This window comes from Sebastes umbrosus, chromosome 12 (genome assembly GCF_015220745.1).
Source record: "Sebastes umbrosus isolate fSebUmb1 chromosome 12, fSebUmb1.pri, whole genome shotgun sequence".
Lineage (NCBI taxonomy): Eukaryota > Metazoa > Chordata > Actinopteri > Perciformes > Sebastidae > Sebastes > Sebastes umbrosus.
Window position 1 is genome coordinate 5,971,067 of NC_051280.1, and position 15,232 is coordinate 5,986,298.

General features: G+C 40.0%; 1 protein-coding gene across 2 annotated transcripts in view; it reads left to right on the forward strand.

The window, feature by feature from the left end:
• LOC119499195 (junctophilin-1-like) overlaps nucleotides 1–14,832 on the forward strand; it is a 42,001-nt gene extending 27,169 nt beyond the window's left edge. Inside the window, exons 5-7 of one of the 2 annotated variants that reach the window (XM_037788443.1) lie at nucleotides 810–1,210; nucleotides 2,658–2,754; nucleotides 14,711–14,832. In XM_037788443.1, the coding sequence (XP_037644371.1) occupies nucleotides 810–1,210; nucleotides 2,658–2,738 (482 nt within the window). In that variant the 3' untranslated portion in view covers nucleotides 2,739–2,754; nucleotides 14,711–14,832. Of the gene's footprint in view, nucleotides 1–809; nucleotides 1,211–2,657; nucleotides 2,755–3,665; nucleotides 4,392–14,710 lie in introns of those variants that run through there. The other variant, XM_037788442.1, reaches the window with a different exon arrangement.
• The last annotated feature ends 400 nt before the right edge of the window (nucleotides 14,833–15,232 follow it).

Here is a 15,232-nt window from a genome sequence, read left to right on the forward strand (position 1 = left end):
AAAGGAGGAAATTCTTCCAATTTAGCAAAGCACCTGAAAGACAGACATCCAGACAATATTGTTTATTTTAAATACTTGAAGGCTACATGCCTCTGTTCTGTTTTGCAATGTTAATAGACGTTTCTTTTTATTTATTACTTAAAGGCTACATGACTCTGTTGTTTGTAATGTTCAAATGTTTTAATAAAGGAGTGCGTGTTGAATTAAATGGGATTCATTGTTTTTTTTTTGTTTTTTTTACCGTGGTACCGAATTGGTATCGAGAATCGTGTAAATTCACTGGTATTGGTATCGAATACTAGATTTCTGGTACCGTGACATCCTTAAACCTGACGAGGCTTCACCCGCAGGCGCTTTCCTTGTACACATTAGTTTTCATTCAGAGAAAATTACTTTCTTTTCCCGTTATGATATCAGTGTGCACGCAGCATCGGCCTCACGTAGCCAGCCGGAAAGCAGACGGGTCCACGGGGCAAAGTATCACGGGAGTTAAGTAAAAAACACAACAGAAACTGTTGTAAAAACGTATCGTTACTACTCTAGTTGAGATGGGTCCCAATTAATTAAAGTGGATTACCATGCAACGTGCTGGCCTGACCATCAGGAGCAAGTTGGGGTTCAGTGTCACTCAGTGTTACTCAAGGACACTTTGTCATGCGGACCAGATGAGGATGATCGAACAGCCAACCCTGTGATTAGTGGATAACTCGCTCTACATCCTGAGCCACAGCCGCCCCCCCCAATTAATATATGTGTCGGTTCTTTGGCTTAACTATCTCTCTTCTCTTTTCCTTTCTTCTACTCATCAGGCATAACAAAGGCAGCATCAAATGTTTCTCTCAGACAGGAAGTGAGGCAACAGGAGGCTCCTCCAGCCACGACAGCCAGCAGTTACCCCAGCAACGGGCAGATTCACTCCCAGTACCACGGTTACTATGTCAAGGCGGATGTCAAGAGTCCGCCACCCGAGGAACCAATCGGCGTGGAGGACGAACTTCATCCGTCGAGCTATGCGTCCTTGCCCCCACCTGCCAAAAAGATGTGGGCGCCAGCGCCAAAATCCCTGCCGGCCCCGAGCCCTTCACCAGAGAGCACCAAAGCACCGGAGCCTCCCAAGCCAAAAAGAGTGGAATCAACGAGACCAAAGAGCCTCGCAGAAACCAAGAAAGCTAGTATGGAAATAGCTCCTGAAATTGTAGAGGAGGAGTCGGTGAGTTGGATCAAGTTACCTTACATGTTTGATTTAGATTCTAACTTGCAGTTTTGAGTGCATTGATGTGTAATTTGCTGAGCCCCAGTGGCTATGAAACAATGCTGCAACCCTGGTAATGTTAATGGTTAATGCCACCATTTCCGATTAGCATTAGAACGTCCGTACTCTGGGCTCCCAATGGCACGTGATTGCCAAGCTGTACCAGTTGAGCCACACAGGAAGTAGACTGCCTATCGTTGGTGGTTGGTACCTTGTTGTACAAGTATAACTGTATATGGATCAGAAAGCCAGAGGTTGGCAGTACACACATGGTTTGGGCGGATTTGGGTGTGGTACAAATAAGAGAGCTCTCTTATATCGTTGTAAGTAGGGCTGAAAGATTTGAGAAAAATATTTTGATTTAAATCATTTTCTATAAATTAAATTGCAGGCCTCTATTGGTGATCTACAAAGTATTAAAGTGGCAATCGTTAAAGGTCTAATTGATAACAATAAAAAGGTGCCAAATATAAGTGTCGCGTTTCCTAAAAAAATATATTATGATTGTGAATTAATCATTTAAAACATTTTGACGGGTCCAAAATTAATGGTTTGTTCATCTCTGTAGAAGATATCTGATGTTCCGTTTCCACTTCTAACGAGGCTTGTGAGCCAACAGTATAACGACGTTGGTATCACGTGGTATCTGTGTGTCGTCAGTGATCAAGTTGCCAGTTAGTGTGTAAAAAACGGATAAATGGCTGAGTTTGACGGTAAGCGCCCGGTACACTCCGGTACTAATCCCAAGTGCTCAAAAGGAGGCTGCCTCTGCCATGCTTGGACCCACTGACACTTTTGTCTCCATCAGGCTGCAGAATATGTGAATATTTACCATGGCAAAACGTGACAACTGACATTGGCACATATTAGCTGTTTTAGCTTAATCGTCCGAACAACAATGACCCATAAAATTACAATTCGGCATATTTAAACAAAACCAACAACAACTACCAACAGCCATAGTCCTTACAGCCTTATTAACTAATGTATTGTCACCGGTTAGATTGTCAAAATGAGAAAAATAACAGCTTTAATCTCTGTGGAACTACGTTAGCATATTAGCATTAGCGACAGTTGCGTCCAGTTAGCTAACGTCATAGTTCCCTCAAACAATGTATAATGAAGATGCGCATCAGAGGGTATTTATAAGTGGATGGCCGACTGAAAAATAAGTAAGTCCACGCCGTAGACCTGCGTACTTCCTACACTACACCACTGCTTAGACGACAAGCTAAACATTACCTAAAACTAGCCATATCCTCAGACTACCATAGATTGCGTTACATGAATCTTTAAAACACCACGGCACATTGCAGATTACCACTTTAAACAAGATATATATATATATATATATATACAGTATATACTGTATTTTTCTACAGAAACTTTTCTTGTGTTTTCACAGGGCCCGAACTCTGTCTTGGTGGCTCTAGTGATGCTGCTGAACGTAGGTCTAGCAATCATTTTTGTCCATTTCCTCACCTGACCAAATCTGAACTCAGGTAAGACTTTCTATGAACTATCTAGTTCTGAGAAGTATGTGTTCGTCATAACCGAAACTGTGTTGGTGTCGTTAGTTTATAAATGACACAGGGTTATGTGGAAAATTTAAAACACGTCAAAATCAAGTGCACGTTTGAAACGTTTTAGCTATATTCTTTTTTTCTAATGTATTTATGTACAGTATGTATTCGTTTGGTCAGAGAGAAGACCATCCGACTCCTCTGAGACACATAACAGCCTCCGTCATGTAATTTTCTTCATATTAGCAAAAAGAAGAGTATTAATCTTAATGCAGTGCATGATGGGAAGTATATGCAAATTAGGGTTTTTACAATGTCCATTTTTCAATGTGAGAAATCTGTACAAGTGTTGAGTTTCATTGACAGCAATAAAAAGTAAATTTTATTTATATAGAGCTAATTCAAAACAGAAGTTACCTCATGACTCTTTTCATATAGAGCAGGTCTAGATCGTACTCTTTAATTGTGTCAGCTTCTCAATAAAATTTGATGAAATATGCTTACAATGTAGAAGCTTGGCTTGTTGTATAAAACACGAGCTGTAGAAAGTATGGATGAACCGATCCAATTTTTTCAGTCCCGATACAGATACCGATACCTGGGCTTTGGGTATCGGCCGATACCGAGTACCGATCCGATACCAGTGTTGAATTAATAAGCTGTATGCCTCACTGTGTGGAAGTGACTGGGATCTGAAGCTTATGTCAGGTCACGTGGGAAAAAGGTTTTAGAACGGCTCGGGAACATAACCTTTTGAATGTTTGGATTTGAATATGTACGGAACACCACTGGGAACTCCAAAATAATGGACCCGCCCTTTAATATATGTGCATAGTTGCAATATGTCATTCACCATCTAACCCTAATCCCCAACTCTTCTGACCCTGCAGTGGACTCGTCCAAACTAGTCGCCCAAGTCGCTAACTCTCCATCAGCCAAAGGGGCCTTTTAAAAAAAAAAAAAAGGCGCCCCTCAGAACGGCAGACACGGGCAAAACAGAGGACTGAAAATAGACGAGTGAAGGTGGAGAAGAAGTGGGGGGGTGTGGGGGACGACACATGGAGGAGAGAGAGAGAGGGGAAAAAGCAGAGAGAGAGAAAGATGAAACCTCCACCACCTCCACCCCCCGCACCCCCTCTCCTCTCTCTCTCTCTGGATGGACTGAATGACTGTCTTTGGTGCCCGAGTCCAACTTGATTGGACTGGCGATGATTTGTGACTCCACTTAGAGTGCAGTGAAAGCTGAAGCAAGCGGTCGCTGGCTGGAAATGGGCCCCTGAGCCCCAACTATGGATTCTCTATCAGGCTTAGAAATAACAGGAGGCCTGGAGAGTGGAGTGAATGTGAGTGAGTGTGAGGCCTGGCATCTCTGCTGCCTATAAATGCTGCGATGTGTGTGTGTGTGTGTGTGTGTGTGTGTGTGTGTGTGTGTGTGTGTGTGTGTGTGTGTGTGTGTGTGTGTGTGTGTGTGTGTGTGCGTGCGTGTGTGTGTGTGTGCGTGTGTGTGTGCTTGTCTGTCTGGAGCTCCATTTCCATCCAACTGTTCAGCAAATTTGGAAGTTTTTTGAAATGCTGCAATAAAAAGTTTGGGAAGAGAATTTGTTTCCTAAATGATCCGCCAGAAGAACGTTATTGAAAAGCAATTATCGCCAATCTCGGTCGCATGCCGTGCTTTCGTTCAATTGACCTACCATCAGATAGGCTACTTCTACCGTGGATGGACAACATTTAGAACACATTTGCAGGTTGTGGCAAATCAGAAAGCTCATTTTGAACTGTGCACTTTAACTGAACTGCTCACGAGGGCCTTTATTATTTAGTCAATCCCATCTGCCGCATCATGTGTTGATTAAGAAACTATGTTCTGCTTCAAGTGAGCATGAAGAAGTTTTTGCAACGGCGAGCGACCTTTTGTTGAATTTGGCTGCTTGTCTCTTACGTAAAAAAAATCCACACAAAACTATTTGGATGGAAACCAAGCTTGTGCATATCTCAGTGTATTCACACGTGTCTGCTTCTGCTGCGTGTGTGTGCGTCCGTGCGTGCGTGCGTCCGTGCGTGTGTGTGAGTGGGTGGGCGGGTGGTGCACTGGATATGTTCAGAGATGCACTTTGAGCTGATGGAAGCCAACAGCTGCCTTACTATTTTACAGGGTGACGTGGTGGTGGGTGAGAAGGGCCCAGGCAGGAATGTGAAGCGCTCAGCTGATTCTCCCTCTGCCATGTCCTGGGAGAGTGGCTCTATTTCTATCGGTCTGTCTATCGATCTGTTCATATCTGTTTTTATCTGTTTCCGTGGGTCTCAGTGCCTGCCGTTTTATATACCACATCAGGTGCACATTTGACAATCAGAAGGGGTTTATAACATTTGTAAAAAGCAAACCTCATGGTTTTTAAAAGGTTCAAGTTGCAATTTTACAAACAGTATTATTCCATAGTGCATGTCCTACTTAAAATCTGGAGTCTTTTAATGAACTTATTACTCAAATTCAGAGTGATAATTTCAGCTAGGTGGCAAAACATCAGCAGTGAGCTGGGAGGAAATCAACCAGGATCTGAATTGTTAGTAGGAATAGGAAAACTAAAATTATGAATGTCACAATTGAATGTTACAAAATGATTGTTATTAAATGCCTGGATTGGATTGGAAGCTACCAGGCCTGACCTGGTTCACCTGGCTGTGCGTATCTGCACCACCGAAACGCCAAAATGTAATTTTGAAATGTGTAGTCTGCTCTGGTCTGAATCAGGACAAGTTGATACTTGGTACAGGACGTTCCCCCTATCCAGATACATAAAAACAGCAGTGTGAGGGGTGTCATCCAGAATTCATAGAACCATAGTTACATGCGTAACTCTTGTTTGGAGTTGTAATATGAAGAGAGATGAAGAGTGTGCGACCGTCAGAAGGTTTGCAGTTATGCGTGAGCAAAGCACAGGGCGTTATGCCCTGGTCATAGACAGCTGTACTGTACAGCTGAGAACAGGGCTGAAACACGGCGTGTTCAAGCTAAAACATGGTGTGAAATTGCTCTTTTAAACTCAACGATAAGGTCTCAATCTCCCAATAGCGTCCCGCTGCAGAGCTCCGGGCTCGGGCCCCTTTGGTGCTGAGACTCATCTCTATCACAAGGACCCTTGGTGGAAAATCACGTGTTTATCGCACTTCCTTATCAATAAATAATATTTACATGCCACTGTATTATATTGTTTTATCATGCTTTTCGTTAATAAATAAAGTAGCCTACTGAGCGTATATTTAATACAAACTTAATATTTAGATATAACTGTAACTTAAAAAGTTAGATAATGTAAAGTTAATCAGCAAATAACTTGTACTAATCTTATGAGTTTGCTAATATTACCTAGCTACGCTAATGTCGTTAGTAAACTAACGTCAATGTTAGCTGAAATGATGACGGGAAAAACAAGCAAAAAGCTTAATGTAACGACATTAGCATAGCGAGCTAATGTTAGCTAACGTTAAAAAACTCATCAGGTTAATACAAGTTATTTGCTACTTAATGTAACGTTACTTAACCTTATGAGTTACAGTTATATCTAAATATTAAGGTTGTATTGTTTACCCTTATTGGTGGAGGTTTTGTGGCTTATAGCAAACTAACAGCATTAAAACAGGGAAAAAATACAAAAAGCTTCATGCAATAATTTGAGCTAACGTTAACGTTAGTTTGCTTCATTAGCATAGCTAGCTAATGTTAGCTAATGTTAACAAACTCATCAGGTTATTGGTGGAGGTCGTGTAGTTAATTCAAAGTAATGAACGTAATGTAAGCTAGCTATGCTAATGTCGCTAGCGAACTAATGTTAGCACAACAACCGAGAAAAATAAATACAAAAAGCTTAACGTGATAATTTCAGCTAACGTTAATGTTAGTTTGTTCGTTAGCATAGCTAGCTAAAGTTAGCTAACGTTAGCAAACTCATAAGGTTAGTACAAGCTATTTGCTGTTTAATGTTACCTAACTTAATAAGTTACAGTTATATTGGAAGTATTAAGGTTGTATTTATTGGTGTTGGTGGCTTATTCAAACTAATGAACACATGCCTTTGTGTCCTGATGATCGTCTCTGGCATACACTATTATTTCAGACGTCACTTCCATCTCCGAGCTCGGGACCGGAAAGGGTCTGACGGAGGAGGTGGGCCTGAGCCTGGAGCTCTGCAGCTAGACCCTTCTCTTTAATCTCCTTTTTTCACAACATTACCTTAAATACCATGATGACCATGCTGTGCACTAGTGAAATGAATCTACAAAGATACTGACTTAAAGAGGAACGCTGAATGTGTCCTACACTGTCCGCTGACAGTGACACACTTCCACTGGTGTCGGTGTACCAGTATACAAAAACATGGGATCCATGTATAACACAGTACTTGCTGATATTCTTCTTTTGTTTAAACTATATTTTACTTTATATTGGAATAAGCAACACACTGAGGTACAGCTGTGTTGCTGTCTCTCTCTTCTCTGCTCAGAGCCACAAGGCCACGGTTCACTGCAGGCCGACTACGGTTTCAGGCAGAGCTGTTAGTAATGTACGTTTTGTTGTATCATTTTAGTCCGCATATTTTTGTATTGTTCTGTTCATTGCTAAACTAGCAGTAAATTACTCTGTTAAGGAAATACTATTTATTGATGTTGAGTTGATAACGATTTCTCTTATGTTGTCACTCCTCATACAGTTTCAACAGAATTTATATTCAAGCCTTTGTCACACACAGTGGTTATCATGCAGTATTTGAACTACTCCATAATAACAATATTAAAGTGACAATCAGTCCTTGGAAGAATGAACTTAAAGTGCGCTAAAGTGTCTTTATAGCATATATGCCACAAAACACAGAGCTGTGATGCTGGAAATATATTATTTATTTATTCATATTTTGATGTGAAAATATGCATTTTGCAGCGTTAACCAATACAATTATTTGTTTTCTGATTAAGCATAATATGATTGGCATTAACTGCCGGCGACTAACAGTCTGTGTCTGCAATTTGATGTATTATTATCAATGGATTTAGTCATGATACCTGTTCTGTGTAACAATGGCCTCATGATTCATTTTCAGTAATTGTTCAATATTCTGTATGTTACAACAACAACAAGCCAAAATGTCTACATGTTTTTTATTTATTTTATGGGTTGGTAATTTACAAATAATTTCCATTAAGTTATAATTCTTTCCAGGAAACTTTTCGGAAAATAATTCAGAAATTACGAACTTGAAAAATAAATGATGGGATGTGTATTAATACATACAGTGTACAGTCAGGTTTACCTTCAACAGGATTTATTATTGGGTTATGTTATGTTATGCGATTGTAGATCAATTTCTTAGTTTACTTTCTGCAGATTATTTCTGCAGGTTAATTAGGTGGTTTGTCGCTCACATTTAGATCTAGATCAAATGTGTGCATGGGTTGGATGATGTTGATCACTTGCATTATTTTCTGATAACTGCACAGCTGTGATGTTGTCTTATCATCAGCATTTTAAATTCACAACTGGAACACTACTCCCTTTTGAAATAGTGCAGTGACCGTTTGTTCCAGACCAAGAAAGGTTCCATTTATATGTTGTATGCCCTAAAATATGATAAACTGATTGTTTCATTTTGATCTCTGACAAGTGGCCGTGGTGTAATCTGAGTAATCCACTCAGACCTGTAGGTTTACGAAAAAATAACAGCGCCTATAGTAGCCGAGAGCAAGATCAGCTTTTCAACAGTAGGGGATTTGAGATAATTACGTTCTGAGTTCTATGTTGTGTTTTTCAGATGTTTTTAATTTATTTAAAGCTGCTGGTGTGTGAATGGTGGTTTCAAAATAAAAGTTTCGCCCCTCAAAATCAGCCACTACTAACACTTATGATGCCGTGTCGAACATATTTATGTATTTGGATGAAAGGTTTAGATAGCATATTTGAACTCTTAATTAAGTTTACGTTAGGAGAAGAGAAAAACGTCTTAAATCTGTTTCCACCCAGATTACTGGATTTAGCGTCACTTATTTTTGTTATTATATGATTGTGGTGCCTAGTTTAGCATGCAGATATTGGCTGGTTGTGTTTCGTTAGTTTGGATGTCAGAGTAAAAATACTGTATAAAGTGTGCGTATTCAGTCAGACAGAATTTAATTTGGAATGGATTGCAGAAGTTAAAGTCAGTGTGTGAAACTTGTTTGCAAACTCAGTCCGAACAAGGCTGCACGGTGCATTTTTAAAGTGATAACTTGATAAAAAAGCTCCATTCCCATTTGTTTATAGGATCCCAATGAAACAATAAAGAACAATTCTTTCAACAACACATTCTCATTCACAACTTTTCAAATACCGACGCTTGGTTATTTCAAAGATGCAAAATTAACGAATTTAGAAAGATTATCCTATCGTTTCATGCATAGCATCCTTTCAAAATAAATGTCCAACGTAAGCTTACTTCGTTTATTTACGCAACAAAACTACTAAGTAAGGCTTAGGCAACAAAAGCACTTGGTTAGGTTTAGGAAAAGACAGCGATTTGGGTTAAAATAAGTATGTTTGTTACAGAACTGGCATTAGTAAAGTACAGAAGTTACGTATCAAAACTATGGTTAAATAAGTCAACATTTACTTTTGGTTTCACGCGGGACATGAACAACTGGTTGAAAGTCCTGTGTTTGTTTGACCCATCCAACATCCAATCCCACCCGCCCTACGAAGACGTTTACATTGGAGTTAGTTGAAAGCCCAGTGCGTGTCATACTGACACTAAAGGGCGCCGAGGGCCACTGACCAAGCGCCGGTATTTGACAATGCAGGGAGTGAGTACGGGTTGATCAGAAACACCACTGACATGCGTCTTCTTAATTCCGTCACTGGGAATATAGCGCTGTCCACTATCTGCAGGAAAAATAGCTTCATTTTGTTTCGTTGATAATAACACAGTTGACTGATACATGGCGTATGATCAGCGTGCTCATCCAGGCTTGTTATAATAGTGGAAATAGTTCAGAGTATATAACATAACTGAAAATATCATCTTCATACACTTCCGCCATATCACCAAAGATTAGCCAGAGATATCGGTTAGAACAAATATTAATATATTCAACGTATTGTACCAGTAGTAGATATCCAGTGTCCCATCCTAATGAGAGTAAGAGTAACTTAAAGGCCCAGACCCACCAACCCGACATCAAAGAACTAGCAGCTACGAAGGCGGAACTCTGAGTCGTCTCACGTCGCCTTGGTCTTGGTCAAAAAGTTGCATTCGAACACACCGCAAAGACTACACCACGTACATTCTGCGCCTTCGTGAGAGGAAATAACTCTCCACACCAGCAGGTGGCGGTAGTCTGTTTATCATTCAAAAAGGGAAACAGGAAGACCGAGGACGGCGAATATAAAAAACGTTGTTATGATACGTACAACAAAGCGGCGTCTGCCGTCTTAAGGCAGGGTGGACCCTCTAGCTATACAATGATGAGGTCTTAAATATAATTAAGTAAATAAATAAGTGGTGTATTGGAGCTTTTTGCAAATCTTGATTTTCCTCAATATAAGTTTGGTAAACATTTAAGAGATTTTCTTTTCCCCAGTTTGAGGGTCTGAGACTGAGAATTCCCAGTTGAGAGCTTTTCATCAAAGCTGGTTTCCACTTTGCAGTGACTTATCATCAGGAAGAGACCTTTCAGTGAATGAATGAAAAGCCATTCATTGGTAAATGGTCTATAAATATAGATATTTATATCACACGTGTATTTAAGGAAATGTATCATAAAGGAGGAAGTGTTTTGTCTTGTTTTACTTTGCAAGGGATTACAGTAAATGGAAGCAACAAAGGTGTCAGATAAGGTGTAGACTTTATGGCGAAGACTGTAGTGGAAGACCGTGTAGTGCTTCAGTGTCTGAAGCTGTGTGGCTCTTGTGAATGGTGCTGTGCTATTGTTAATAACTGGAACAAGATCTCTTGGGCTTACAGGTATGAAGTAGGTGAAATGAGTCAGCATCATTAAGCAGCACGTAGTTCACATGCAAGAGGTATGAAAGTCCAACATCTCCTCACTCCCAACTCGTCAAATCTGGCAGCTTAGTCAGTGGCCCCTACGCGTCAAACTATGACGAACTCGGTACTCCAGTTTAGCATATGTCAATTTCTGCTTGTTACATGAATAAATTGTCTTTTCAAAATAAACTTTCATGTTCACAGGAAACAACTTGGTTAGGTTTAGGCAACAAAAATACTGGGTTAAGTTTAGGAAAAGGATAAGTATCTTTGTTAAGTAATTAAGTAGACTATGTTACATAAGCGACGCAATAGAGCATCATAGTTTGACGCGTAGGGCCACTGACCAAGCTGCCATATTTGACAAGTTGGAAGTGAGAACGGGCTGGAAACTCTGATCTCAAAACTGTATCAGACCCACTCTCCAGCAAATGCATTTATATGTATGACACTATCCGCGGCCCCGTCTCCTAAATATTACGTTCCCATATAACAAAACTGCATTGTGAATTACGTTTTGTCGCAGATTGTTTTTGACAGATCACAAATACGTTTGTAATGCTAGTCCGCGGAAGTCTGCGTCAAACAAACACAGGACTTTCATTCCGTGTGAAGCTAAAAGTCAGCGTTGACTTATTTTGATTTAGGTGCGTATCTTAGTAACTAGGGCTGTCAAAGTTAATGCGATAATAACACGTTAACGCAAATTCATTTTAACGCCACTAATTTTGTTAATGCATTTAACGCAACTTGTGATTTTTAGGTTGTAGCGGACTCAGTTTTAAAGCTAGAGTGAAGATACTGGTATCATATGAAACTAGAAAACCTAGTTAGTCCATTGGTACCAACCATGTCATGATATACTGTATATATACATTTGCATAAAGAAAACATATTTGTCCACTCCCATGTTGATAAGAGTATTAAATACTTGAAAATTCTCCCTTAAAGGTACATTTTGAACAAATGTGATTCATTTGTGATTTATCGCGATTAGCTATAGACGATCATGCGATTAATTGTGATTAAATATTTCAATTGATTGACATTTTATTAATAACATAACAAACATGATGTTTTTTTTTACTGAACCGAAGTTTTGTTCCCTTTTTTTGTTTTGTTTTGTTTCAATTTACTACGTTAACCACGTGTTTATTTTTGTAGGAGACAGGGTTGCCATCCAACAACGTGTTTAGCTCCATGTTTAACTCACGGTTATCGCTACAGATAATAAAATTATTGTTGCCCCAATAACTGTCCGTAGATGTTAAAATCCTGTCTCATAGTTTTAACTGATATGCAGTGTGACGGCCTTCAAATGACCATACAGTATATCATCTTGTCATTCTAGCAACAGGCACACATCAAACAGCCCTTGTGCTTTTTTTAATCCAGTGCTATTATCAGCCTGAACGCTCGCTCATGTTTGGGCCTCCCCTCGGCCTTCATCGGTGTAGACGATCATAAGCTAATCCCCCAAGGAAGGCCTGTGGTGGGCGCAAACACGTGTACCTCATAAATAAGACGTAGGTGATTTTGTTATGAACTTTCCATTCCTCTGCTGGAGTGTGGGTGTTGTTCAGTTTTAAGCAGAGAAAATACTAACAACATGCTTTACTCAGTCAGGTCTGATGTTAGAGAGGAAACAAGGTTGTTGTTAGAGAAAGAGAAAGAGAGGATTGGTAACAGCGCTGGTCTGATGAAAGGCTGTTTCTGAGGAGAACGGGAAAGAAGGTGGGAGTCTCGGATGTATCAGGAAGGTTTTTTTTGTGGGCTAAAAATAATAATTGGCAGCAAATTTGAAATTGAACCTGGGTCATTAATTTCATCAGAGCAGTTTGTCTGGAGCTAGGTTTAGGCTGAAATAGGTGCCTACAAATCAAGGAGGAGCCTTTAATGTCAACACAGTCTCACGGCAGTTTGTCAAATAGTCACGACATTTAATCTATTTGATTTGTGTACATCGACACCAATTTCCCTTTTTTTCGTGACGCTCATCACGACTTTCAACAACGTTTTTTGTGTCTTTTCCAGCAAATTTCCAGCAACACGTGACACACGTGTCTATTTCCGCTCCAGTCTTTTCAAAATAAAACTACTTAGTTAGGTTTAGGAATAGATAGACTTGGTTAGGCTTAGGCAACAAAACTGCTTAGTTAGGTTTATGAAAAGATTGACATGGTTAGGCTTAGACAACAAAACTACTTAGTTAGGTTTATGAAAAGATTGATTTGGTTAGGTTTAGGCAACAAAACTACTTAGTTAGGTTTATGAAAAGATCAACTTGGTTAGGCTTAGACAACAAAACTACTTAGTTAGGTTTATGAAAAGATTGACTTGGTTAGGCTTAGACAACAAAACTTCTTAGTTAGGTTTAGGAAAAGATCGACTTGGTTAGGCCTAGGCAACAAAACTACTTAGTTAGTTGCTGCAGCAGCCTGGGGTTCGAATCCGACCCTCGGCCCTTTGCTGCATGTCACGCCCTTTCTCTCCCACTTTCATGACTATCACTGTCTTGATCAAATAAAGGCAAAAGCCCCAAAAAAAATAAAATTTTAAAAAAGGAAAAGATCGCGGTTCAGGTTTAAATAACACCGGATGTGCCATAACATGACAAATAAATCAACTTTGACTTCTGGTTTCACACAGGAAACGAACCCCGTTTTTTTGACCCACCCGTCTGACACAACCTCCTCCCTATGTGGCGTTCGCTGCTCTCTCCCGGTTCACGATTACGTCGATTACATAGAAATTGATTTTGTGCTGACTGTCGCGAGTGAAATTTGTTTCTATGTACACGAATCAATACATTAAATTTCATGACTATTTCACAAACTGCTGTGCGACTGGGCTGTTAATGTACATACGTATGTGTATGAAATGAGCTCCAACACCTATCTGTACAGTATAGTTTCTACTGCCCCAACAGGACAATCTCTTACGACTGAGATCTGAAATAAAAAATGGCAACCTTTTATTTTTGTCTCTGTATAGAATTTCTACATCGCTGTATATTGTGTTTGGTTTTTAAGGCATTTTGAGAGCCTTTTTTCTAAAACTGTTCATGACTGTATTTTGAATATTTGGCTCGATTGCTGAATGCAACTTTCATCTTGGCTGTTGCTGGTGATACAGTGCACATATTGTTATCATGACAACATTTTTGTTTTTTTTGGCAGTTGTTTCTATGGAGATATATTAAAAAGCGGGTTTACATTTTACATCATGTGTTTGTGTATTCTTTTTCGAGACTCACTTCACGAGCGACGATGAATTCATTATCACTATCACGTTCTAATCACTGCAGTAAAATGTAATGAATCTATGTAATCCTTATGATCACAGCATGACGGTCTTACCCAGTGTAGTCGGACAATGAGGGGCATTCCCTGTTGCTTAAGTTGATCTGGCCCCCCAGCATGCAGCGTTCTGTTCCATTAGAGATGCTCTAACTAAAAAAGTAACTAAAGTGTGAAAGTTGGCTCGGCTCCGCTATGACCAAAATAGTTCAGATGTCTGACAGCTGCTGGCCTGCCCAGAGACTACAGCACACTTTTGAAGGTTTTAGAGGGGGGGGGGGGGCTTCGACACAGAAAGTTAATATGACTTCTGATGGTGGTGCTGGGACAACTATGCACAGTCTGTCCAATTAGGGTTTGTTTTTTTTACAGAAAATGTAAATTTAGAGGTTTGAGATGAATTTTAGAAATACAAATTAGGCATGTGTAAGACACTTCTATGTAATTTAAGCATCATCATTTTGAATTCATGTATAGTTCCTCATAAAGACAAAGCCTGTCCATTTTATCCATTTTCTTTAGTTCTTTCAAGTGCGTTGTTTTTAAGCCATGGTAGCTGATGTGTTCAGGGCCTCTGACATCTTTCTGGCTGATTGTGATTTGTACTTGATTGTTCCAATTTATTAGCGTCCCGCTCCAGGCTCGGGCACCTCCGGCACAGGTACCCATCTCCATCGACAGGACCCATAGTGGAAAATCATGTGTGTTTATTGCACTTCTTTATCAATAAATAGCGTTTACATACCACTGTTCTTTTACACAGTGTATTGTTTTATCGCGCTTATCGTTAATAAATAAAGTAGCCTACTGAGCGTATATTTAATACGTTGTATCACGTCCATCCCACACGACCTCCACCAATAACACCAAGGTAAACATTCATTCATTCATTATCTGAAACCACTTATCCTATTCAGGGTCCTGTGGGGGGCGGGGTGGCGGGGGGCTGGAGCCGATCCCAGCTGACATTGGGTGAAGGCGGGGTACACCCTTGACAGGTCTCCAGACTATCACAGGGCTGACACATAGAGACAGACAACCATTCATACTCACATTCACATCTCCGGGACATTTAGAGTCAACAATCAACCTAACCTGTATGTCTTTGGACTGTGGGAGGAAACCGTAGAACCCGGAGAACACCCACAC